The sequence below is a fragment of the Urocampus carinirostris genome, chromosome 7, assembly GCF_059441175.1.
Source record: "Urocampus carinirostris isolate Australia breed hairy pipefish chromosome 7, RoL_Ucar_1.0, whole genome shotgun sequence".
In the NCBI taxonomy this organism is placed as follows: domain Eukaryota; kingdom Metazoa; phylum Chordata; class Actinopteri; order Syngnathiformes; family Syngnathidae; genus Urocampus; species Urocampus carinirostris.
The window spans coordinates 39,547,781-39,575,087 of record NC_142355.1 but is presented as its reverse complement, the minus strand read 5'-3'; the positions used below and the strand labels follow the sequence as shown (position 1 = coordinate 39,575,087).

At 39.5% G+C, this 27,307-nt stretch overlaps 1 protein-coding gene and 1 long non-coding RNA gene across 2 annotated transcripts in view; both read right to left on the bottom strand.

Annotated features, from left to right (window-relative positions):
* Positions 1 to 17,378, bottom strand: part of mob2a (MOB kinase activator 2a) — a 102,621-nt gene extending 85,243 nt beyond the window's left edge. Inside the window, exon 1 of the mRNA XM_088340923.1 lies at positions 16,708 to 17,378. Within this exon, the coding sequence (XP_088197049.1) occupies positions 16,708 to 16,724 (17 nt within the window). The 5' untranslated portion in view covers positions 16,725 to 17,378. The remainder of the gene's footprint in view (positions 1 to 16,707) is intronic.
* A 1,826-nt stretch (positions 17,379 to 19,204) lies between these two features.
* LOC148363295 (uncharacterized) lies at positions 19,205 to 24,120 on the bottom strand. Its single transcript, XR_015850989.1, has 4 exons — positions 23,880 to 24,120; positions 22,009 to 22,079; positions 19,619 to 19,704; positions 19,205 to 19,492 (listed from the first exon to the last, which is right to left on the bottom strand). It is a non-coding gene; the product is annotated as an uncharacterized LOC148363295 (long non-coding RNA).
* Positions 24,121 to 27,307: the final 3,187 nt, after the last annotated feature.

Sequence of the window (27,307 nt, the reverse complement as noted above, 5' to 3'; positions counted from 1 at the left end):
CATGCCCACTGTGAGAGGGATCAACTAAAAAGAAAAATCCAGAAATCACAATGAATTATTTTTTAAAAAACTTATTTGCGTAATATAGCAGATAAAAGTATTTGCACACTTCAGAAAATGAATGTTAATATTTGGTACAGTAGCCTTTGTTTGCTATTACAGAGGTCAAACATATACTGTAGTTTTTCACCAGGTTTGCACACACTGCAGGAGGGATCTTGGCCCACTCCTCCACACAGATCTTCTCTAGATCAGACAGGTTTCTGGGCTGTCGTTGAGAAACACGGAGTTTGAGCTCGCTCCAAAGGTTTTCGATCAGTTTCAGGCCTGGAGACCGGCTGGGCCATGCTACAACCTTGATATGTTTTTTACTGAGCCACTCCTTGGTTTTCCTAGCTGTGTGCTTCGGGTCGTTGTCAGCCACGACGCTTCTTCAATGCTCTGACTGAGGGATGGAGGCTGTTCCCCAAAATATCACAATGCACGGCCCCAGTCATCCTCTCTTGAATGCAGTGCATTTGTCCTGTTCCATGTGCAGAAAAACACCCCCAAAACATGATGTTACCCTTTCTCCCATGACTCCTCTGTATCATCCAAATGGTCAAATGCAAATTTAAGACGGGCCTTGACAAGTGCTGGTTTAAGCAGGGGAACCTTTTATGCCATGCGTCTTAGTGTTTTATCTACAGTAACCTTGGAAACGGTGGTCCTAGCTCTTTTTAGGTTATTGACCAACTCCTGTCATGAAGTTCCGGGCTGATTCCTTACGTTTCATAGAATCATCGAGGCCCCACGAGGTGATATCTTGCATAGAGCTCCACTCAGATTGAGATTGACAGTCATGTTTAGCTTCTTCCATTTTCTAATGATTGCTCCAACAGTGACCCTTTTTTCACCAAGCTGCTCAGCAATTACTTCATCACCCTTACCAGCCTTGTGGAGGTGTACAATTTTTTTTTTCTGTCTTTGGACAGCTCTTTGGTCTTCGCCATGTGACAAGTTCAGGTCTTACCGATTGCATGTGGTTGACAGGTGTCTTTATGCAGCTAACGACCTCAAACAGGTGCATCTGATTGAGGATGATACATGGAGCGCAGGTGGACTTCTAATGGGCGGACTAACAGGTCTTTCAGGGTCAGAATTCTAGATGTTACACAGGTGTTCAAATACTTATTTGTATCTGTCTCACACAGTTAAAAAACATGCATTGTGATTTATGAATTTTTTTTTAGTTTATCTCTTTCACAGTGGACATGCATCTATGATGAAAATTTCAGACCCCGCCATGATTTCTAGGGGGGGGGAAATAGCAAAATAGCAGGGTGTTTAAATACATATTTTCTTCATCGTAGATAAATACATTTATTATATTACATAAACGTACACATACATTATCATGCGCTTTAAATTGCACAATCCTTAACTTCAATAAATTGAAATTGAATTTTGTTCTTGTTTTGGGTGGCAGTTTGTCTTTAGGGGGGAAATGTGGGTTATGAGGTCGGACAAGTTGAGAACCACTGATCTGTCTGTATTGATTAGAAATCATAGCATATCCCTACATCCGCCCAAAGTCCTGCACCTAGAACGATGCACATCTACAAGGAGAAGCCCTGGAAGAATGAAAGGGCAGCGCAGTAGAGGATACTAAATGCCTTCATAAAAAGGTAAGAGGTCAATAGCTATCACCCTCTTCCGAGAACTCCTCTCTCCATTGCTCTTTATGTAAGCTAATCTCTTCCATCTCACTTGGCCTCATTTACTGAGCTCACAGACTATAATAAATCAGCAGAAAACTCCCCATGGTGTAAAGCTTGTCCTGCATGGCACACTCACATTAACTAGGATGAGTAAATACTACAACCTAAGTGTCTGCAGCTTGCTCTTTAGCTAATATACTGCATTCCAAATCATAACAGAAATTGTGTTTTTGTATTACTATTAAAAGTAATCTATTCCTTAGTGCAGTGGTTAGCACATTTGCCTAACACTCGAAAGGTCCCCAGTTTGAGACCAGTAGGAAACATTTGTTGTCCTTGAGAGGGATGGGCGCCACCAGGCTGTACTTGCCCAAGACACACCACAGGAAATGGTGCGCCTACGACCCTAGTGGTTAAGGGAACCCAAACACCAACCTACCCCCAGCCGTGCAAATAGTATTTTGCATCAAATCTTTTTAAAATACTTCATAAATTCAAATGTGTGTATGTTGGTATCTGAATTATAGGCTCCAAAATGGCGAAAACAATATTCAGGAAAATGAACACAGTTGTACTTAAGGCTCCGCAATTGCCTTAAATACCAACTATATTGGTAAACATCTGCTTTTGTGTGGTTTCTAACGCCTACTGGGGGCCAAATTGGGTACTGCAGCTCCCAACCACTGACCATTCCAAGCAGCCAAATCCAATCTTCCATCTGCCTGGATCATTTGCAATTTAAAAATAATTTATTGTTAGGAGATATTAGAATACATTCAAATAAAAAAGGTTATGTTTTTTCCAAAGATTTTAAAATATTTTTTCCCCTTTCTGTTTGTAAACACTACATTTAACTTTAATGTGAGTGTGAAACACATGCAGCCAAACAGAAGGGAGTACCAAACAAGTCTACTAATCAAAAACAGGTGTTTGCATAGCTGGTTTTGCATAGAACACGGGTGACGCGGGGGCATTTGTCTATTGCTTAGTTTTGTTATTTAGCTCTGCGCACATATAATGCAGTTAACTAAGTTTGAGCCTTGTTTCAAATAACAAACTAACCCTTATTGCTAATTTAGCAGGCTAACAATGTACTGATTCCAACAGTAAGCAGGCTAATTTTGTTTCTTTCAGGTAATGGGTTTATGCTTATAAGCTTGTAAACAGGTAAAAGAAAGTCAAATATTCACCAGACTGGAAAGGCAATGCTACATTTGGATTTTTGTTGAGGAGCATCAATTTTTGCCGTTGAAATAGTCCATTAAAAAGCAATTGAAGACGTTAAAGCGTTTCCCTTGTGATTAATCTCAAATTTTAAATGTTTATATATGATCAATATTAAAAAATATTATATATATAATAACATATTATAACAGAAAAAAACGAAAACAAATTACAACAGACTCATTGGAGGCAATTACTAAACTTAAAAATAAATTGAAAATGTTAAAATTTTTAAAAACAAAACCAAAAACAAACGCATAAACCAAGCACCATGGATCTGTGACAAATTTTGTATTGATGCTGTTGGTGTTTGTGTGCCTAATTGTCCAATGTCCACAAGCAAAAGGCGGTCTGCAAAAGAAAAGCACTCCATATGAGCGTTGTTTAATCGCTGTTGTGATTCCGCCCCGTCAGCTACAGTCATAGCACAGAAAAACAAAAATCTACCTATCTACTCTGGTCATATCCATCGAGATGGGTAACCGACAGCAAGACAAACACATACAAAAAGAAAGAAAATGAAAAAAAAGGGAAAAAGTAGCAAAAAACACACACAAAATTTTTTGGACCATGGCCAACCCAAATGCCCAAACAAGTTAAGCACTTCGGCACCCAAGTTGGTCATGCTTTCGTCCCTCTAGATGAAACGGGACACAAAAAAGCGGCCATGTCACTTGGGTCAGGGTAACACAACACACTCTTCTGTTCAACAGCAGGGCCTGACAGCTTTCACTAGTTTACCCCTGCCGTATCATACAGGTGCCCTGCCATCCCTTAGAACACGTCCAAACATCCTACTATCCTTTCACAACACCTCTCCACTCAATCTTATCACCAACAAGAGCTCTAGCTTCCAATATACTTAGACCTCTTTCCTGCAGTGCACTCATAACACCATCCATCCACGTCAAAAAAAATAAATAAAAAAAAAATAAAAAACATAATACCCTAAATCCATTAAACTCATTGGACCTCACACTGACCACATATTCTTAATCATCGGAGGATAACAACTTGACTATCATACGTTACATCTTGTTTTATCTTACTGTTGACGGCATTTAAAGTGTATTTTTACTTGGGGGTTTACACCTTTGTATGATTTAATGTTTGTATAGAATTTCACAGTACTTTGCTCAAACTGTTGTGGCCCAATTGGCAGGAATCCCTTTTACTTTCCCTAAACAATTAGGCAGAAATTTGCCATGGTAGAGAAGACAAATTTATGCTTGCATCTATTAAAATCCTGTTCAAGCCATGGAGGTTCGATGAATTTGGTCTTTTAATGAAATCTGAAGAAAAAAAAAGGTAAATTTTTAGTACGTCTTTTTTATCATGGCATGTAAAGAATCAATACTTCCCTGTCTCCAACTATGTTATCTTACAGTCAATCATACTTGTGTTTTTGATAACTCATATAGTAGATAACAAAAAAATGAGGGCCAAATACTAGTTACATGCTTTTGTATGTGATCTTGTAAAGTTTTAAGCTCCTTTCCCTAACTGCTGCAGAGCCAATTCAGCAACTCGGTTACAGTGAACCAAACCAAAAATTTAGATGAGTATACTTCAAAGCAAGGGTTTATTAAAGTACGACCCGCGAAACGATGTTAAGAGAAGGACAAAATTGAGCCGCTTTTAGTCAAACAATGACCTGCAGTTCCAAATATGTCCACTGAATACACTTCTAAAGTAGCCTTATTGCATTGAGTCTTTTAACACAAATGAGCAAATCAGTCTCTAATTGAGGCAGCGCACGTGTCTGCTTGAATATAGAATTGTCCTAACCATAGAAATATCTCGTAAGTTGGTAGAGCAATAACCAGAGCCAATCACTATTGATCCAATGTAGTCCTGTCTCATTAAAGGATACAGTGGAGAGGACAACATTATTTTAAGGCAAGTTAAAACAAGTCAATCTATTAAAAAGTCATATTTAATTATCTTGTATAATAAAAACCCTAAAGCTTCATTGATTCTCTGAAAGCTTTCCAGGCTAATCCTTAGTACTAAAGACTGGATAGTTTAACACAAAGGCTATAAAAGAAATACGCTACCGAAATTCAAAAATTCAATGTCAGCATCTTTGGCCTAAAATATGGGTTATTGGTAGGGCTGTGACAAATATGACATATTTGTCTAATCGCAAATATTTTGCACATTCACGAATATTTTTCAAACACGCCATTACAATGTTTTTTTCCAAGCGCCTGTGTTACCAATGGTATTCAATTTCTCTACATTTTCTAGCAACTAGAAAATGCCATTGTCACGCAGAGCTATTACACTTAGTTTTGAATCCAAAAAGCACTGTGCAATTTTAAGTTGACAAGTTCATAATTCAGTCAATGTCTGGGTAACAGAGCTTAAACAGTGCAGTTCCTAAGAAAAATTTGTATGGTTACTAAGTTAAATATCTCCTTTTACTGTTTACTAGTATTTGTATTGAAAGCCTAAAAACTTGAAGAAAAGAAATACATTTATCTGATCTGCTGCTGTATACAATAATTGTGTGTCTTCAACTTGGAGTTTTTTTTCTCATCTGTACAGCTTATTTTTACACTTTCTTCAACTTTGCACTTTATGACTGAAAAGCTGAGTCAAAGGCCTTGCTAAATGTTACCTCACCTGTGCAATGTTCCTCAAATGTTTTTATTTAACAAGCTGAAATAAGTTAATCATGATTTTTTTATTACTTTTTTACTTTATTTATGGTGCAATTAATTGCTCTTTTTTATTAGGGTGTACAGTAAATGTAATATTAATCTTATATTATCATGGAAGCATATAAAGCAGAGGGAAAATAAATTGACAGAATATTTGTCAATTGTGATTATTTGTGTGACAATTAATCGTCTCTAGAAATTCCTAATTGTGACAGCCCTAGTTATTGGCCTCATTGGCAACTTAATTTGTATTGATTTCAGCCCTGTAAAATGAATACTGGTCAACCTCTACTTACTAATGCTATACATAAAACTTTTATCTTTTATAAAAATAAAAATGCAATCAGGAAACACAACCACAAACGTTTTTTTAACCTTTTTACCTCCCGTGGAAAGCGGTTAAACAGGAAGTGCACAGTTGCGTTCTCAGCAGAATGTAAATAAAGTAAGACATCATAAACTGCAGTCGCACTTTTCATGCGCTTAATTCAGCTCCAACTAATGGTAAATTGACTTTACTTTAGAGTGCTCTACAGTATATGCTGTGTTGCTGAAAGCACTTTATAATAACCCTGTTTACTGTATGTAACCGGGCTGAATACATGCATAGACATTTAACATAAACTTGGATTTAAGAATAGCTTCAGTGTTTCCTATAAATTTTTGTGAGTATCTGGTGGGTGGACAGTCTAGGGAGGTCTAGGGATCGCCTGGTGCATTTTTTGATCTATCCCCTTGCTCAACGAACATGAGTGCTGTGACAAACACAAAAAAATCGCTTATTAACCAATCAACCAATTGACCAAAAGCGAGTGAGAGGACAAAAAGGCTGCAAGCAAGCACACCATAGCGTTAGCATCTTTTTAAATGTAATTTGTAATGTAAATTTTGATTATTTTACCATTCATGTATCCATCCATCCATCCATTATCTGCACCGCTTATCCTCAGTAGGGTCGTGGGGGTGCTGGAGCCCATCCCAGCTATCTCCAGGCAGTGGGCAGGGGACACCCTGAACTGGTTGCCAGCCAGTCGCAGGCCACACAGAGACGGACAACTCACTCGCTCATTCACACCTAGGGACAATTTGGACCGGCCAATTAACCTGACACGCATGTTTTTGGAATGTGGGAGGAAAACCGGAGTGCCCGGAGGAAACCCACGTAAGCAAGGGGAGAACATGCAAACTCCACACAGGAGGTTCAATCCCATAACCTCAGAACTGTGTCGCACACGCGCTAGACACTGCACCGTCGTGCTGCCTGCATTCATATATATTTAAAAATATTATTGTATTGTTTAATATTACAAGTTTGACACTGACAGGGTTAATTATACCCTGGCGGCTGGCCAGAAATCTTATATGGTATGGGAAACACTAAATGTAATATTTAACAACTCAATGCAAGTGGATGTCAAATTGTTGCAGAAAAAAGATCACTAATGCAAATTTCGACTGGAAAATTACATTTTATCCGAAAGAAGAGGAAAACGTGTACAACACTAAACATTTGAGATGAACTTTGTGAGGCGCGGGCAAAGCGTGTGAGCGTAAATGTGTCTTGGGCTCGCCTGCCCTGATGCAACACAGAGATCTCTAATCCAATTACACTTCAGAGCAGCCTTGCAGCCGAGCCCGGTCGCCAAGGGCAAATCTATCGTGAGCTTACAACAGAGCTAACAGCCTGATGGCTCTTTGCACCCATCCAGCAGCTCAATGGAGGCCTACTTGTCATATGCTAGCCATGGGTGGATAATTTTGATGAAAATTATTAGTCAAAGATGCAAAATACATCCATATGGTTAGATTATTTGTAAATATACAGTATGTCAAGGAGGATCTCTTACTTTTCCTGCCTGGTGTTATGGCTCATTTGTCTGCGTTTGGCACACTGGGCCCCTGCAGTTAAATCTCCCCCTCTGTCCTCTATTGCAGACCTCTGCTGTTACCAATTTAACTCTTTGACCCACGCTGCTGCTCGCTCATCTATCTCCATACCGCGCATAGCGTTTAAACTAGACAATTTTTGGCTCCTCACACTTTCTCTCTCGCTGTAACTCACCCGCCTTTTCTCCCTCAGTGCATTCTAATATTTTATTTCCTATTACATTTGTATTACCATCCCACCGCCCTTAGACATGTTTTCTCACCTATTAAAAGTGTTTTTGCTCTGAAATTACAATCAGTATATGACATAATCAATCTGAGACACAATCTTAAACATTGAAGATTATTTCTACCAGCAGGCCAAGTAAGAGACAGTAACATGGTGAAATCAGAAGGCAAGATTTAGGAGTAGACCCCCCCCAAAAAAACAGTGTTAATCATAAAGATTCAGCAGCAGTGAAGAAAAGGTACACATTACAAAAAAAAGTTTGTTAAACACAATTTCTGGATTGACACTGCACTTACTTATTTATGTTTGTTTAGGGAGTGACTTTCATTTCTGTGCTTGCCAGTAGGGCTGCACGATTAACAAAAATCGAATCGATATTGCTATGTGACGCAGTGCGATAGTTTATCCACAAAAAAAAAAAAACTTTTTTTTTAAGGATTTATAGTTTCGGTTTGTTATTTGAGTGATGGAGTTTTTGGCCAACAAGATTTGTCACATTTCATGGTTTAACAGTGCCGGCCAATTAGAAGAAAGTTTTATGGCACCAGCTAATAAAAGCGAGGCAAAGTTTGCAAGAAGTGTGTGCAAGACTTTGATAGGCTGATGTAGGTGCTCAGTCAAGCAGCCAGGTCCACAACTGGCCACCAAAACAAACACGTCAGTTTGTAACTTTAGCTGCTCATTACATTGAAAATTAATTCATCAATTAAATTGGACTCTGAGGAAAGTCAGAAGAGCACAAAGCTAATCACCAGCGGGTGCTACCCGGATTTGATCACATTCAGGCATTGACTGAGGCGGCGTCAGAAGGGAAAGCTAACAGCTAGGCTAATCGACTCTTAACTCTACTGCCCTACTCATATGTACCTTGGGTGTCCTGAAAAGCGCTTCGAAATACAACATATTAATATTATTATTATTATTAAGCCACCACTGCCGAAAGTGGCTAGTCACCGACGCCTGATCCATTACAAATGAAACGGACGACATGGAGCTACCACTTTTGGAAAACCGCTACATTTGTAACCTTTGTATTTTAACCCTCACACAGACCTTGCAGAACTCACGGTTACCCAACACTCGGGTGTAGCCTGCCAGCCTCTGAATCGTTTTCTTACACTAAAAGGAGTATCCCTCAAATTTAGTTGTACTTTTGTATAATGACAATTAAGAATATTTATCTAACTAGAATTCTGTTTTTTTGTAGATTTCTAGTTGTTTTGTTATATTCATATACTCTCTAATGTCACTATGTTTAAGTTCGCCCCAAAAACAAAACAAGCACAGAAATGCATTTTCTTGTAAAATTGAACATCACAACAAAGTTGCAATACAAGTCTGAGAAAAAAAAATCACAATTAGTTTTTTTTCCGAATTTGTGCAGCCCTAGTTGTTAGGACTAGAAAGTTTTCACAGATGCCAGTATTATTGGTTGTGTTGACTGGGTGCCACCAGGCTGTACTTGCCCAAGACACACCTCAGGAAGTGGTGCCCCTACAACCCTAGTGGTTAAGGGAACCCACCGACCTCCAATAACTCACTTTTGATAAGGACAGGTTGAATATTTCACCTTCTTCCCTGAATAAATCAAGTGTGGTAGGTCAGAAATCCCACGCAAATATCAAAAAAGAGGGAAAAGACTGACAAAGATGCATGTTTACAGTGTTCATGTTACCTCTGAAAAGTGATGGGTCTCGCATGTTCAAAAATTTATGGATCCCAACAGAGATCTATGGGTCCCCAAAATTTAGTGTGCTCCATGCCCTTACAAACTGTCGTATTTTCCCTTACAAAATACAATAAACACGTTTATTTATGTTGTTTAACATGTTATATTGTACATGTGTTTCCTTATATCATATATATTGTTAATGAACATTTTGTTGTGAGACACTGGGTTGCTCGACATGAATGAGGCTTATTATAAAAAAAAGTTCAAAAATGAAGTCGCTTGGACGTTCTGTAGAAGGACAAAATACATGCAAATATAATTAAGTAGAAAAATACATTTTCTTATTCAAATTATGAATTCATTTTCTGCATTGAATTATTGTTGGTAATGTACTGATTAAAAGGTATCACCACAAACCTGTCTTTTTTCATTTTCTCCTTTTATACTTCCTTTTTTATTAACTTCTTTATACAACATAATCATTCGTAATATAATGCTTCAAAGCAAGTGAGCCATTTGAGAGCTGGCTCTCTTTAATGAGTTGAGCCGAACAGCCGGTTTTCTAGAAAAAGAAAAGGACTTTCACTACACAACTCAAACTGGAGATCGGCGTGCAGACGAAAAGTCAAACCGCGAGACCAAAACAACAATGGCGGATCTGCCTCACGAAAAGTTTGGAGTGCGGTAAATCTTTGTTAAAAAATGATAATGACAATTTCGTATCAAATAAGTTGCGTCACCGGGACGCACGTTTATTTGACACGATGTGTCCCCAGCAAAAATAATGCGTCTAGGACGCAGGGACGCGGGCAAACGAGAACACTGTGTTTTATCAAAGTACAGACAGGGCAGCCTGCATAATGCCAAGCAGCCTTGATAGCAAACACGCAAGAGTTGAGGGTCTGTCTGCCTTGGGCCGATTCAACACATTCTGCCTTGCCACAACTGATGAGTCCAGTTCAAGCTGCAATAAAGCACGCACATGTCTGTAAACATCAGTGTCCTTACACCGAAACAGGACAAAATTAAAGGCAGATAGATGGAGAGAGCCAGAGAGAAAGAGAGATAGCAACTTATGCTGGATACAATAGAGCTTTGATTTTTTTCTTCTCATTTAGCCAATCTGTTGAAATGACTAACACTTTGGAAGTAAAATGTAAAATACAGTGGGACCTCGCTACTCTGCAGTTCGACGTTCGCGGGTTTAGAGCTTCGCGGGCCTAAAAAAAAAATAATAATAATGAAATAATTTTTTTTAAAAATAATTTTTAATAATATATATATTTTTAAAGCATTTTTTAAGGGGCGCCGCTACTTCGCGGATTTTCACTTTTCGCAGGTGGTTTTGGTCCCCATTAACCGCGATAACCGAGGTCCCACTGCATGTTTTACAGTGTTCATTACAGTGTGAGTATCGCTCTCAGGCCAGATATGGCTCTTTTCATCAGTACATCTGGCTCAGAGATTAAATAGGGGTCGTAGCAATCTTTTGTGTCTTTGAAATGAAATGAAATGATATGCATTTTATGAAATGATCTGCATTTATATTGCGCTTTTCAAGTCAATGACTTCCCAAAGCGCTTTACATTGTGCTTCACATTTCCCAATAGCGGCCGTGATCTGTGCAGCCATGTAAGGCTGCTAACCTGCTTATTGGGGGTATTGGGGTTTTAGTGTCTTACCCAGGGACACTTCGGCATGTAACACGGACAAGCCGGGATTCGAACTGGGATCCCTTAATCCTAAAACGATCGCTCTACCTCCTGAGCTACTGCCGCCAAATTAGTGTATTTTCAAGCTGCAGCAGCACAGTAAGCTACTAGTTCGGTCCTAATTGTATAGGACAACGTTTCAAGTACAGGTCACACTCAAGGTGTTGTTATACAACAGACCCCCTTTGGCTGTACGTCTCTAAGGAATTATTTTCATGAAGATCATTAAGCAATCTCTGTTAATGAAAACCCACAGAACAAATTGTAAACATCTGAAAATGACAGCCATGAACCCAGAGCAATTTGATTGGGTAAGCGGTAGAGGTAGGTGGATCTTTGCATACCCCTAGACACATCCATGTCATTCTCTTTTGCAGTATTTTATATGACATTTTTACAAAAAAACTCTGCTCGCCGTTTGCTTTGAAACCTTTGTTTATGACATTTAAAATGAGCCCCAATGATCTCAAGCAACTGAGGAGACAAATTTTAAGAGGTATATTTGTTGATGTGAGACACAGGCTCTGGCAATATTATTATTTCATTGATTTCATCAACTTATCAAACGTCACAAACTGAAATAAAATTTGCTGAACAATTTTGTCTTAAAATATATGGAGTGTTTTTTAAAATATCTTAATATTTTGCTTGCATGGCTCTTTGGAGTCGAATAAGGTTCTCGGCTACTAAATTCAACACTGACAATCATGTTTTCTATTTGTTGCAGCATCAATACCACACATCAGACAGTGATAGTTTTCTTTTTAAAATAATGTTATTTTTACACAATAGCAGAGTTGGACTCATTGGGCTTCCCGTGGGTCATGTAACTAAGCTGTTACACTTAACATTGCATTGCTCTACATTCAGCATGACTGAGCCATCGCTCAAAATTAAGGGAACTAAACATCTGTCGAAGCCGGCCCATTTGAACAGGCAGGAGAATGCCACACATTTTGGCGTAGTGCATCTCCCTAAGTGACTCAGCCTCCTGTCTAAGTACAAAACTAGACAAACAAGGTCATGCAGTTTGGAAAATAGACAGACAGACAGACAGACAGACAGACAGATACTTTATTCATCCCCGCAAGGAAATTCACAATGCTCACTGTCTGGGTAGCGTCTTGCTTGCAAACAAATTTTTGCAAGTCCAAATATAACTATGGTTATTTAAGCATACTACCTTAGAGCTACCCTGCGCAAAAACAAAGCATTGTCAAAAACCATGATCTCACACATCATTTCCTTTTATCTTGCCACCATCAAGGAGATGCTTTCTTATAAATGACACCGCAGCACTTGCTAATGTCTCCATCCCCTTGCTACGTCTTCATGTACTCTATCCAGTAGTTTTATCAAAACCCTCTTACTGCACCAGCTTCTTTCAACTCTTATTTGTTCATTTTTCCTTTATGTAGACTGCATTGGGTTAGCTTGAATGTGCAACACTATTTCACTTTTGATCATTTTACATAGTCAATGAAGACCTCCCAAAGCGCTTTATAATGTGCTTCACACTTACTCATTCACACACACACACTCGCACACCAATAGCAGCCATGCAGCTAAACCAGAGCCTGATAATAAAGAACCTTAAAAAATATGAAACATGTACAGATCATATTTGTGGCGTGTGCAGCCCCTATAGACTCTGATTAAAGGGATTCCCAAACTCTAAAGCATACAAAATGTGAGAAAATAGTGTGCATTATATATATATATATATATATATATATATATATAAATACATACAGCACGGCTGCGCAGTGGTTAGCGCGTGTCCAGGCACAGTTCTAAGGTCTTGGGAACCTCCTGTGTGGGTTCAAATCCAGCTACCGGACTTCCTGTGCGGAGTTTGTATGTTTTCCCCGTGCTTGCATGGGTTTCCTCCCACATTCCAAAGACATGCATTTCAGGTGGATTGGCTGGTCCAAATTGTCCCTAGGTGTGAATGAGCGAGAGAGTTGTCTGTCCCTGTGTGCCCTGCGATTGGCTGGCAACCAGTTCGGGGTGTCCACTGCCCACTGCCCGATAATTGCTGGGATGGGCTCCAGCACCACCGCGACCCTACTGAGGATAAGCGGTGCAGCTAATAAGATGAGATGAGATGAGATATGAGGCATATATATATATATATATATATATATATATATGCCTCATTTGTTTTACGTCAAAACTCCAGGGGATATGAGGTGAAACGGTCAACTTTGAAAACTAATTTCATGAGATCCATGGCACATGGAATATTTGGGAACATAACTGCATAACTGTGGCGAGAAACACTACATGTTCTGTGCCAAATTGAAAATTTAAAAAAGTGTATTTCGTAATCCCTTTGAAGGGTTATATAAATAAATGAATGACATTTGACCTAGGAAGTTTCATTGTACTGAAAGCCAACCCCGTCAAATCAAATGTGGCAACAGATACCTGCAAAAACAGATGCCTTCAACACACAGTCAAACAAAGCCAACCAGATGTTATCAAGATTTTTTCAGTAGACATGACACATAATATGAATTCCTAAGTTACAAGAAGATGACTTCTCAAAAATTCTGGCGTCAATTTTAATCTTAAAAACAGGATAAACAATGATTTAAACAGAATTTAAAAAATATCCATCGATCCATTATCTGCACCGCTTATGCTCAGTAAGGTTGCGGGGGTTCTGGTGCCCATTCCAACTATATTTGGGCAGGGTACACCCTGAACTGGTTGTCAGCTAGTCCAGGGCACACAGAGAGAGACAACCCTTCATACACTCATACCTAGGGACAATTTGGGGCCACCAATTCACCAGCCGTGCATGATGTTGGAATGCGGGAGGAAATCGAAGTGCTAGGAGGAAACCTACGCAGGCACAGGAAGAACATGCAAACTCCGCCCGAGGAGGCTGCGGTAGCTGGAGTTGAACCCCAACTGTCACAACAAGAGGTCAAGGCTAAACCAATTCATCTAAGAGACCTCATAATCGATTTTGTATCACATATTTTATCCATTTTAAACAATTCAGGATAGGCGCGACAGTTGGTCCGTATTTTCAAAGGTATGAATAATGTGCGTCATTTGAAAGACAGGAGACGTTTACTAATTATTTAGTTCATAGTAATAAAATGAATTAGCCCCAACCCCTGGCCGTCCATTTTTATGGTATGTTATTTTAAAGAACTAACTATTTTATGTGCCCGGAAAACAGGAAGGCTGGTAGCTGGACTTGAACACATGATCTCAGAAGTATGTCGCATACGCGCTAACCACTCAGCCGCGCTGCCGCCCAATTAAAAAGCTATACTCCAGTGTGAGTTAGGTGCTTTTCTGAGCCAAAAATATATCTGCGAACTATAAATGTGATTTTAAATTTTTCCTGTGCATTTATGAATACATATGATTTTTAGATCTTGAGTAAATTGCAAACAGATTTGTTTTTCAGACAAATTTCTTGCCGTATGGGTGTTGGGTAAAAATGAAGGTAACATTTAGCTTACGTTTCAGAAATTCTTACCATTACAATTTAACACTGAGAAAAGCAACCATATTTATTTGGATGGCACATAATAAATGTCCATAATTGATAGGTGATCCTTGCAATACAAAATTTATGATGCCCTGTTTAGGTGCAGCATGCACCTGTCCTCTTGTATGTGACCTGTACGGGGCGATGACGCTTCATAGGACAATGCCATACAAACTAATGATAGCTGCAAATCGGACTCTGAGGAAAGTCAAAAGCTTGCAAAGAAAATAGTGATCACCTGCGGGTGCTTCATGGATTGTTATCAGGTCAAGGAAGAGACCCAGCCTACTGCTAACGGCTATGCTATGATACTGACAAGCAACCACTGCAGAGCCTCTATTCACAAACGCCAAATCCATTTCCCGTTAAACAGATGACATCGAGCTGCAGCTAGTGGGAAACCGCTACATTGAGGACAGTTGTATATTAACCATCATGGAGACCTGGCTCGGTTTGAGGATAATAGATGCTAGCGTGCAGCTAGCTAGCTGCTCTCTTAATTGCTTTCCAACACTATTGCGTTAAATTTTGTATAATAACAATAAAAAAATTCAAATGCAATGCTGTGTTTTTATCTGTTAATTTATGTTGTTATTTTGTTAAAGTCGTATGCTCTCAGTCAGTAAGGACGTCATCTTGAGGTAGGTTTGACCCTTGAGGGCTTTTATTAAGGGGTGTTGCTATTTCGCAACTTTTCGCATTCTGCGGGACGGTGGGGTGTGCCCTCCATTACCGCTATAACGGAGGTAATACTGTACACACACACATATATATATATATATATATATATATATATATATATATATATATATATATATGCATATATATACAGTGGTAACTCTACTTTTCAGTTTCAGTTTACAAAGTCAAAATTACATGATCAATATTTCCTGCTATTAGCCGCTCCCAGAGTTTCCCAAAAGGTACAAATCTGGCTATCGCTTAATATATGACTGAGCATGCTCTTCGTGTCACAGTCACGGTTGAGTGTTCAGAGACGAGGAGCAGGAGGGTTCGGTTGGGGTAGCAGAAGGACGCAGCAATCATTCAATCAGCATAAATGAAAGACATTTTAACAAATTCAATGAAGCCGCGGAATTTGAAGAACGTATTCATCTGGGAAAAGTGTCAACAAGTCGGGCTCTATCGCTTATTATGATGTTGCACATTTCCGACTGATTGTGAAAAGCCAGCAAAAGCAGACACCATTGGATCAGTTTTTCAAGAAACGCGAGGCAAAAAAGTACATTACATTATGTACCTCTCATTGTTTTGTTTATTGTGCTGTAATCTAATTTCAAAATGTATTTGTTCTGATGCTCTTTTATGATTTATTAAAATATATCATACTGTACTTTTGCGGTGCTTGGAATGGATGAGCGCATTTACATTCAAAACGCGTAGCTAGTTACGAAGTTTTCAGGTTATGAAACTACTCCAAAAACAAATTAAATTCATAAGAAGAGGTATCACTGTATGTATATATATATATATATATATATATATATATATATATATATATATATATATATATATATATGTTACCTTTCTTTCGGTCTTATCTAAAGTTTTGAGTTTGAAATTATTTTGCAGCTCCAAACATTTGTTGTTTTCGGTCCAATACGGCTCTTTCAACATTTTGGGTCGCCAACCCCCGTTATAGGGTGATAACAGTTGAAACGACGGGGCGTAGAGAGTGAGACTGATAAGGAGCACCTTGCACTCAGCTGGCACAGCCGACTTAGCAGGACGCTGCTAATGTTAGCCACTTTGCTGTGTTAATCGCCGCTATAAATAAGCACCTAGTGCAAGCAAAATGTCCTCGACAAAGACAGGACCAAATACGAATGCTGTCGTTTTAGCACAGACGGCATGACACCGTAAAGATCCGAAAATAAAGCGCTGTACTCGGCTCGCTCTTTTTTATCATTGCAGGTGAAACCCGCTCCCAGCTTAGCTATCAAGCTAGCTTGGTTTGGCTAGAATGTCAGGGGATTCATCAAGACAGTCTTCCGGAAATGTTGCAAATAAAGCGGTGACAAGTCTGCCTTAAAAGAATAAGTTGATGTCCTGTCAAATGAAAGGAACACGTTGTGTACTCACCCCATTAACCAGTCCATGGTACTGTTGGGAACTAGCCTAGCTAAAGCTAGCTAGCTGGGGATAACGCCAGGAGTCGGAGGCGACCCTCCACACCCCCTCCTTTATCCGGCCGACTGCCTCACTCGCCGGCTTGTCTTACGCTCTCCGAGTCGCTTTCTCCGGGGGTCAATTTACTCTCCTCCCGATGAAACCCACAGTCCTTGCCCAGCTCTTTTGCTAGCGCAGAACATGAAGAAGCACTACCAGCGGGAAAGCCTGAAGTATTGCGCGACTTGGAGCATTAACACGCACGCTGAGCTATTTCGAGGCGCGCGTGGCGACAAGAGGGGTGGTCTGTACCAGCGCGAAGAAGAAGACTTTTCCTGGGCCGATTTCGATAACCTTCTGTCACAAAAACTCGGATAAATGCCGCAGTACTAGATGACAGTTTGCGGGTCCAGTTTGGCTACCACTGCCGCGTCTCTGCCTGTGAGCCGCTCTCTCGTTCAAGTCCGGAAGTAAACAGAGTAGAGCCGCTGTGCCGCTGATGTGCGCTCAAAGCGCGTGCGTCCATTAGGGAGATAGAAGCGATGAAACGCAAGTAGGATTTCCATTTTTCTCCTGTACGTAACGTAATTTACTCAGTTTGGTGTTTGTTTTTTGGTAACGCGTTGTCACCATCATGATTCATACTGATTATGAAGTGGAAATCGCTTCGATTGCTTCGATCACAAGTCTCAATGATACAATTTATCTGCGATGACAAATAATTATGGACTCCCATGAATGAATGGATGAATGAATGAATGAACTGGTAATTGGGGGATAATCCCCATGTGACCCGCAGCGACTGTTGGGGATGACGTCAGAGCCATCTGACCTCTTGACGTTTTTAGTATCTGATGCAATTACGTTTTTTGCCGTCATTTTCTTTTTCTGTCGACGATCTCGCCTCCTATCTACAGGAGAAGGATGTTTAGGGAGCTCCAAGTTGTAATTGCACATGTAAGACTGTCGAGAAAAATTGTTCAAACCTCACATTGTTTATTTGCTGTTAATAGTGTCAATAAAATTGTTCAAACCAAAAAAATGTATAGTTTTGCTCTGTTGTGTGGGCTCTAATTTAATTCACTGACTTAGCACTTCTAAAGGTCTGCGGTACACAATTTTTAAATTTGGGGATCGAATTGAATAGAATACAATAAAATAGAATAATCTTTGAACAATCTATGATATGAACGTGGTGAAAAAATTTATGCAACGAGACATGGCCCTCCAGGGTAAATATCTAACAAGGACTTTAAATAATAATAGACTTTAAATTTTAAAAAAGAAAAACATATAAAACAGTTCATTTTCCCTTCTTGAGGCTTTTGTGGTTTTTTTTTTTTTTTTTTTTTCTTTTTCCCTTCTTGAGGCTTTTGTGTTTTTTTTTTGTTTTTGTTTTTTCTTTTATGTAGGTTTCAGATCAGATGATGTTGTGGTCTATGCAGGCTATAAACAATTTTCATTAAAAGTGGGGAGCATCGTTTGAAGCGACCTTTAAAAATTTTAAGTAGAAATTTTGTCTATAAAGTGTTAACAATGCCCAACTGAGCTCAAAAAAGCCTCGGGACCAAAGAGGTCGCAGGTTTGATTCCTGGCTCCTCGGAGTTAAAAGTCGAGGTGTCCTTGGTCAAGACACTGAACCCCGAGTGTCCCCGATGAGCATGCGTCTTGCATTGCTGACCCTTGTATGAGTCTCTCTGTGTGTGTGTGTGTGTGTGTGTGAAGGGGTAAAGTGTGAAGTGCATTGTGAAGCACTGTGGAGGTCCTCAGTGACGGTATATAAATGTAGTCTATTGTAATTTATATTTATTTCCACCGCACCTATCTAATTCTATCTTACTTTTAGTCAAGTCAAGTCATGTTTATTTGTATAGCCCTTAATCACATAGAGTCTCAAAGGGCTGCTCAGATCAAAGACTATTGCAAACTACAGACTATTATGACACCATCCCCTGATTTAAAACCTACATGAGGGAAAATAATACACAGCTATTGTCAACATAAAAAATAGGTTATTCATATGCTATAGAATAGAAGTGTGTTTTAAGCTCAGATTTAAAAATTTCCACTGAGGTTGCAGATCCAATCTCAGGGGGAAGAGCATTCCACAGCACAAGTTTTCTGGCTGCAGAAAAATTTTGGAACCAGAAAAGGGGCGGGGGTGGCTTCAAATTCCAGATAGCACCTTGAAGGGCTATAAAAATCGACATGACTTGGCTAGAATAAACAAGCAAAACATTTTTACAATATGGTGCTTAGAGACTGGCCTGCATTATAATAATAGTGTAATGAAAGTCTCTGAGCCTGTTCCGCCAAGAACCAGGAACGGAGACGGGAACCCAATTGCGTTAGTTTCTTAGTTTTATTTGAAAAGAGACGTAAACTGGCACCCACGATCCAGTGATCGTTGATTGTGGGGAGCAGGTCGCTCGGCACTTCTCTGGCGAGCGATAGCGGTGTCGAAGAGGGAAAAGCAGGTCGGGTTACCGGGGCGCATGAGCAGAGACGTGATCAAACGGAAACAGGTCGAAGCCGGGAAACGTACGGGAGTCAAATATAGGGAGTCAGGTTCGGAAGGCTTGCCTTAGCGGGAGCTGAAGGTTTGCAATGATCGGACGCTGGTAACAGCGAGTCGGGGGGTTTAAAAAGTGGCAAGGAGCCAATCAGCGACCAGGGCTGTTGGCGCCACCGGGGCAGCCGCAGGTGCCCCGAATCAGTAATCATGACATGTTCGTCCGTTTTTAGGGACCTGGAGCACCTACAGGAGGGCAACAGGTCAAATAGGTTGTGACCAGGGTGGGAAAAGTCTCATATAATGTTGACGGCTCTGTAGCGGTATCACAATGCCCTTCAGACTGGACACAGATCACCCAATGATCCTTACCCTGTCTGTTGCTGTACTCCTTCCTAGCATACCACGCCGTGACGCCTTGTCCACTGTGGCTTTGTAGAAGCAGTTAGTCAAAAGACCTGCATGACCATTAGAAAATTTTAACATTAATATATGCCGGTTTGCATTTCTAATCACACACAGATGCACATTCACCAACTCTACCGTTTTAAGCGTTTGACTATCGCTTTTCTGCCCTAAAAAAATGCCTACTGAATATTTGAAAATGTTCAGTTTTTCAAATTTATTCAATGACAAATAAATCTTAATTTGAGACGTGTAAATTAAGTTCACTGATGCTTTATCATGAAGCAAGATTAGGTCTTTGTGTATGAATTATCTGCTCCAGCAATGGCATTAGAGTTCCATTTTGGAAAAGGTTTACGATTTCCGGTTTTAAACAAGCAGATGTTGTTGTTGTTTCAATAAACTGATTGTTTTTAATGCATAAAAACAGAGTGCGCCATAAAATATACCACTTTTTAATGTCATAAGTTTGGCAGGTATGGGAATGAACTCCGATTTTCACAGCTTGTGTAGAAACATTTCATGTTTTTGTGTGTAACATTTGTCATTTTTATCTTTTCAGGTTAAGAAATGCCGTTTACTAAAAACAAAACAAAAGCATTTTGCTTGGAAGAGTATGCTTGGACTCAGTGCAGTGCAGTGTGACTTCTCAAATTTAGCAAATAATGAAATGAAATGAAATGAAAATGAAATGATCTGCATTTATATAGCGCTTTTCAAGTCAATGACTTCCCAAAGCGCTTTACAATGTGCTCCACATTTCCCAATAGCAGCCTTGCAGCCATGTAAGGCGCCAACCTGCTTATTGGGGGTATTAGGGGTTCAGTGTCTTACCCAAGGACACTTTGACATGTGACACGGACGAGCCGGGATTCGAACTGGGATCCCTTGATCCCAAGACGAGCGCTCTACGTCCTGAGCTACTGCCGCCCCCCCAAATAAGGCACCACATACAAAACAAATGTATTTCTTAAGCTTCTTTATCAAATGACATAAAGGGACACTCTGTAATAATTGACCACTAGATGCCGCTGTATTGTGCAGTACAATCGAAAACAAGTCCTACTAATGGCATGGGAGAATACAAACTATATATACCGTATTTTCCGCACTATAAGGCGCACCTAAAAGTCTTAATTTTTTTCAAAAGCTGACCATGCGCCTTATAATACAGTGCGCCTTATATAGGGCTCAATATTAAATCGCAAGGTCTCGCAACTTACGCAACAGCCGCCGACTCGATTTTCCCCCGAACATGGAGTAGTCCGGGGTGTATGCTGGGATTTATATACCGGCGTTTCATTGGCTAACCAGTGTGTCAATCATCATTTGAATCGATCGCTATTGGCTGAAGTTATTCGGAGCCTCTGATAGGCTAGAGGGCCGAAACAAACCCTGCAATTGGCCGAAAAAGATGTGTCAATCATCCGTTAAATCGATTGCTATTGGCTGAAGTTATTCGGAGCCTCGGATTGGCTACAGGGCCAAAACAAAGCCTGCAATTGGCCAAAAAAGATGACTGAATAGCAAGCTTGCTAAACTACGCCATAAAGAAACATGTTTCATTAGTCTGTATTTGTAAATATTTGACTCTCCTGGATTTACTACACTCACGGTTGTAAGAAGACCATGATTGTGTATCATTATTGAACGTGAGAACTTAGGTGAGCTATGCAGCTTTATATTTTCCCGGTATCTTGTTTTAGAACGATCTTGATGTTGCTGTGATGAGTTGAGTGAATTAAACTCAATTCCAAGTGTTTATTGTCATATGCACAGTAAAGTTGCGAGCGAAAAAGAAAATAGAAACTAAGGAATGGTTGGCATTTCTTGAATCCCGAGACTTTAACCTTGCGAATTATATTTGAAACGATGCATTTGAGTGACATCGTACGGACACCGCATCTGCACGTGTCTACGACACGTATTTGCTTCTTTGCAAGCTTTGGGAATTTTAAGGGGGTAATAAGTTTGACCGAATCATCTGACTGTTTTGTCGACGTTCCCATTGTAGCGCCTTATAATCCGGTGCGCCTTATCTATGAAAGATATAGGACCAATACTATTTTTTGGGGGTGCGCCCTATAACCCGGTGCGCCCTATAGTAAGGAAAATACGGTACTTAAATTGACAAAACCCAGACTCGAGGTAAGATTGGAATTAAAAAATCCGCCCCAACCTAGTCAAAACCAGCCCCAGCCCGATCAAATTGCTGAATGTGGGGAACCGAGCCCGAAGGAAACCCGAATTGTAATATTACATTTGTTAGGACTCGTTAAAAGGAGAAGTGAATTTCGGTACAATTTTGGTTTGGGCAAGGGTCGGGTTTTGGTCGGGTTCGCGTCTTAAGATCTTACCTCTAGCCAAGACTATTTTTCTTCTCACTTTTTGCCCAGCCTTTCACAAGGTTTTTGTTTTTTGGTGGTACCTGGAGCAATAAGATAGCAGACAACCATATGAGCATCTTCTAGTTAAGGTTCATGCTATGTAAAACAAATACAAAATTATTTACCTGCAGGTATTTTAAAAAGTGCACGTTTATATGATGGTTCATGTGTTTTAACTTATTATTCAAGTCAATGGTGTTTTTTAATGAATGGTTTATTTTACTATAAGAAGACGTGTAATAATAAATAATGTCAGTTTAAGGAAAAAATAAAGCAAAAAAATATTCAGAACAATATGATGCGAGTAGGCTAAACAGAGCTACTAATGTCAGTGTCTTTGGTGAGCCTGTAATGAGAAAAGACCCAGCGAAATCTCAGGAAAGGACATATTTCTTATTGTGAAGGCGTCCATGTGCCCCGACCTCTCGCTGTGAAGTAGTAAAGGTGGCAGGCACTTGCAGTAACTTACAGTTATATGATCATAAATAAGCTCACATACAGGCAAGTGTCAAAAAGAATAAAGCAGGTTTTATGTCTCTGCATTAGAGCAATGTGCTATTTTCTCCAGTTTCCTGATGTCTAGAAACAAAAGTCTGCCGCTAGTACAAAATGCTACAGCGAGACATTTAACTAGGACACGGAAGTCTGATCATATTACCCCGATTTTAGATCTCCTGCACTGGCTCCTTGTCAGTTAAGAGTTGATTTTAAGGTTCAGTTGGTAACATACAACATTTTGCATGGACTTGCCTCCTCTTATGCTTCTGGAATAATCACCCCTATGTTTCTGGTCAAAGGCTTCGCTCAGAAAACACTCGTCTACTAGTGATTCCAAGAGCCTTGAAGAAAACCTCAGGTTCGTGAGCATTCTCCATTCAGGGTTTGGTTTTCTGGAATGCTCTGCCCTCTGAGATATGATCTCCAACCTCAGTGGAAGTGTTTAAATTTAGGCTTCACACACGCTTATATTCCATTGTTTATAAGTAATGTTAACCTCATACTTTTGTCTTTTTGTCCTTGTTGCAAGGTGCATGCATTTCGAGCAATCCTACTGTCACTTGGACATTTTGTATGCAGGGTTGGGTAGGGTTACTTTAACTTGATTACTTTCAATTACTTTTGGATTACTCCAATACCAAATATGCTAATAAAAGACAAAAGAAACTAAACATGAATAAAATTATGACTTACAACACGCGGTAAGCTTTCTCTCCTGGCTTTGATCTCTTTGATCTCCAGCAAAACTAACATAAAATGCGACAGAATCAAAATGAAAATAAATCCATACAGCTTGCCAACATCATTTTTGCCGTTCCATGTATTCCGTTACTCCCCAAGCCTGCACAAAATTTAGTAATTTTATTTATATTTAGTTTCTTTTGTCTTTTATTAGCATATTTGGTATTGGAGTAATCCAAACAAAATTGAAAGTAATCAAGTTAAAGTAACCCTACCCAACCCTGTTTGTATGACATAACCTAGAACCTGCTGCATAGGTGCATATTTTGGAACAGGGAGCTGTCAATTGGACATTCTGTTTTTTTTAATGTTGATAATGTCTGTGTGTTGTCCACATACAGTAAAAGGAAGGAGCAAGGCGGGGCCCGCCCAGGAGACATTTTTACCGTGACATGACACATAAGTGTGAAGCACATTGTAAAGCGCTTTGGGAAGTCTTCATTGACTTGAAAAGCGCTATATAAATGCAGATAATTTCAATTCATTTCATGAGGGGCGGCACGAAAACTCCAAAAATAATAATAAAAATAATAATATATGTGAGCCGGAAAGCGGTTTTATATTATCTAACATCATATGGCTTTGTTGCAGCTTGGACACACCTGCTTGCTGCGAAGGTGTGCAGAGAGACTGAGATGATGAAGATCGTATGGAAGTGGCCGCGCGAGCGACGATGTGAAGGCTCGTGGCTGGACACAGGTGCGGACACAACCTGACTTTTTAGAGTTCTTTTTAATAGGGAAAAATAATATAGAGGAAGGATAAGACCAAAAAAATGAACAACGATAGTGGTTCAGGTAAAGGCAAGGTCTTACGAAATTTTGGACTTATAGCTTCCTCTGGTATGGCAGGGAACAAACAGACACTGTATAGTCAGTGGTTGCTGCTTTTAAGTGCTCAGAGTAATTAGCAACAGGTGTGATAAATCAGCAGTCCACCTGGACCATCACAAGTGGAAAACGTGCTGGACTAGGAGGTCCCTTGTTTAGGCGGCAGACGGGAGCTTCTGGAGAGGAACAAAATGGCCTGACCCTGAGAACCGGTCGACAACAGTTAAAACAACGGTTTTACCCCCGGAAGGCAGAAGTCCCGTCACGAAGTCCAGAGCGATATGGGACCAGGGTCGTCGGGGTACGGGTAGGAGGTGGATGCGATGACTTTCCCCGGGCACACACGGTACAGGAAGCGACGAAACCCCGGGTGTCCTCTGCCATGGTGGGCCACCAGAAGCGTTGGTGAAGCCACCCCTGATAAATTTGTTGGCCACCCACCTGCCAGTATATCGTTAGATTGTTGTAGCATCAGTTATGCATTTCATCCCAAAAGCACATCCAGCCAAGCAGTTTTTCTATCCATCCATCCATCCATCCATCCATCCATTATCTGCACCGCTTATCCTCAGTAGGGTCGCAAGCGTGCTTTAGCCCATCCCAGCTGTCTTCGGGGAGTGGGCAGGGGACACCCTGAACTGGTTGCCGACACAGGGCACACAGGGACAGACAATTTGTTCGCTCATTCATACCACGCAAGCACGGGGAGAACATGCAAACCCCACACAGAAGGTTCGATCTCATGACCTCAGAACCGTGCCGCACACGCGCTAACCACTGCGCTGCCGTGCTGCCCGCAGTTTTTCTAAGCTTAGGTTAATCAAAGCTGCCTTGAGAAGTGCCATGACTAATTAGTGTTTAAGCAATTAAGGGGTGCTGAGTGTTGAATCACAAAGGGCTTTAAATCTTGATGACTTTGTGGGTAAATAAAATTGCCTGGTCATCAAAATCAGAGAGTATTGATCCCTTGTGGCAAGCTCTTTTTGTTAATTTTTGTTCAGTATATTTGTTCAGACAGTTCAGTAATTATTTTTGTATTACATTAAGCAACAATATGAGTGTATGTTGCACATACGGTATAGTCTGGAAATCGGTTGATCCCTGTTGGGAAATACTTTTTATGTTTCTTGATTCAGAAATATTTTTTTGTATGACATTAGGTAATGCTATATGTGTATTGCACATACGGCATACCTGGTAATCTGTTGATCCCTTTGTAAAAAGTATTTTTATTACATTTTCTCTATTCAGTAATAATTATTTTTGTGACACGTTAACATGGTTTAGGGAAATATCCAGTTAGGATATGGTAAATGGTGTGCATTTATTTAGCGCTTTTCAAGTCAATGAAGATCTCCCAAAGTGCTTTACAATGTGTTTCACACTTACCCATACACACACACTTGCACACCTAGCCTTGTCCTTAAGTCTTTTTGATAGTTTCCACCTGACCTTTTTACTTCAATAACTTCAAATTTTGGTTTTTAGTTTTGGTGTGCCACCCCAGGATTTTAGGTGGCCCCATCTGGCCACCCCTATAAATCATATCTGGAAACGCTACTGGTGCCATGAATGTCTTAATTTCGGGCATGTGCCACATGTGGCATTATCTAATCACAAATCATTTTATATCAAGTCTTCTAAGGATTAAAAGGGACACAGTTTGGACATGATATCAACAGTGACACGTTTATTATATTAATATTTAATGTGCACACAACATTAATATGGCACTCTCAACCTGGAGCGCCTCACAGCAAGAGTATCAAATGTCGATATTGCAATAACAAGCGTTTTCTACGCTTCTATAGCTGTAAGGTAAAGCGAAGGAGGCGTGTTTGAAATAGAGTCCCACGATTGGCTCTTGAGCTTTGAGTACCATGGTAGCGTCCAATCAGATAGATTAGATGGTATCAGACGGACTCTGCAAAAGAATTAAGGGGTGTGTGCACATATATACTCAGCCTCATCGTGGCAGTGCAGGGTAATATCTTACCTTGGTCATGCGGTTCACGCTGACTGTTTTTCAAACCAGCAATTTAGAACAACAATTATTGAGTGTCATTGATAACAACGTAGTGAATATTGTTTAGAACAATATTTGAGATGGCCCTCCTGGATAAACATGAATTAAAGGCTTAAGAGCATCTATAGGCAAACTGGGGCCTGCGGTCCACATGCGGTCTGCCAGGCATTTTCATCCGGCCTGCCAAACGAAAATGGTCCCAGTATAATGACAATACATACAATAGGAAATAAAGGACTACAGGAAAAAAATGGTTTTATGTGCCAACTTTATTCCTTCCCCATGTCCGTTTGTGTGTCTACAATAATAGTACTAGTAGAGGAATACTACAAAATTACTACAAAACGAGATCTCAAATTTAGTGCTTTAAAAACAAGGACTTAATACATTATTTTGCTTTCATTCTAAAAAAATAAATACTATAGCAATACTACGAAAATACTACTATTGTAATACTATAAGAAAACACTCCTACAGAAATATTACAACAGAAATATTTTAAAAATAATATAAAAGAAATATTTCAACAAAAATACTTAAAAAAATACAGGTACAGTAATATTACAAAAATAATACAGAAATATTACAAAATTATAAAGAAATTCTACAAAAATACTACCATGGAATTACGACAAAAATGCGACAATGGCAATATTTCAAAAGAAATATTAAAAAAATACAACAGATATACTACACAATTTTTACTATGGAAATACTACAAAAATACTACAGAAATATAACAATATTAATACTGTGGAAATAGCAATAAAAACACTATAGCAGAAATACTACAAGAATACTACAAGAACAAAAACTCCAACAGCAAAACCACAAAACTAATATTCAAATTTAGTGCTTAAAACATGGATCCATTTATAATATTTTGTTTTAATTGTGAGTGTTTTAAAACCAATTTGATGAAACTAATATAACAAAAAACAAATATAAATAAATATAAAGGTAGGCATGTATATTCATTTATGAATTAAAAAAATGGATACAGAGTGTTTGTTTTAAAAGACCTGTGTGGTGGTTTTTGTTCAAGAAAATTGTCATTTAAATTCTGAATCACTAAAATTGAATTCAATCATTATATTTTTTTTTTGTAGTGCAGTGGTTAGTACATTCACCCGACGTGCGGAAGGTCCCTGGATCGAGACCAGTTGGGATCACA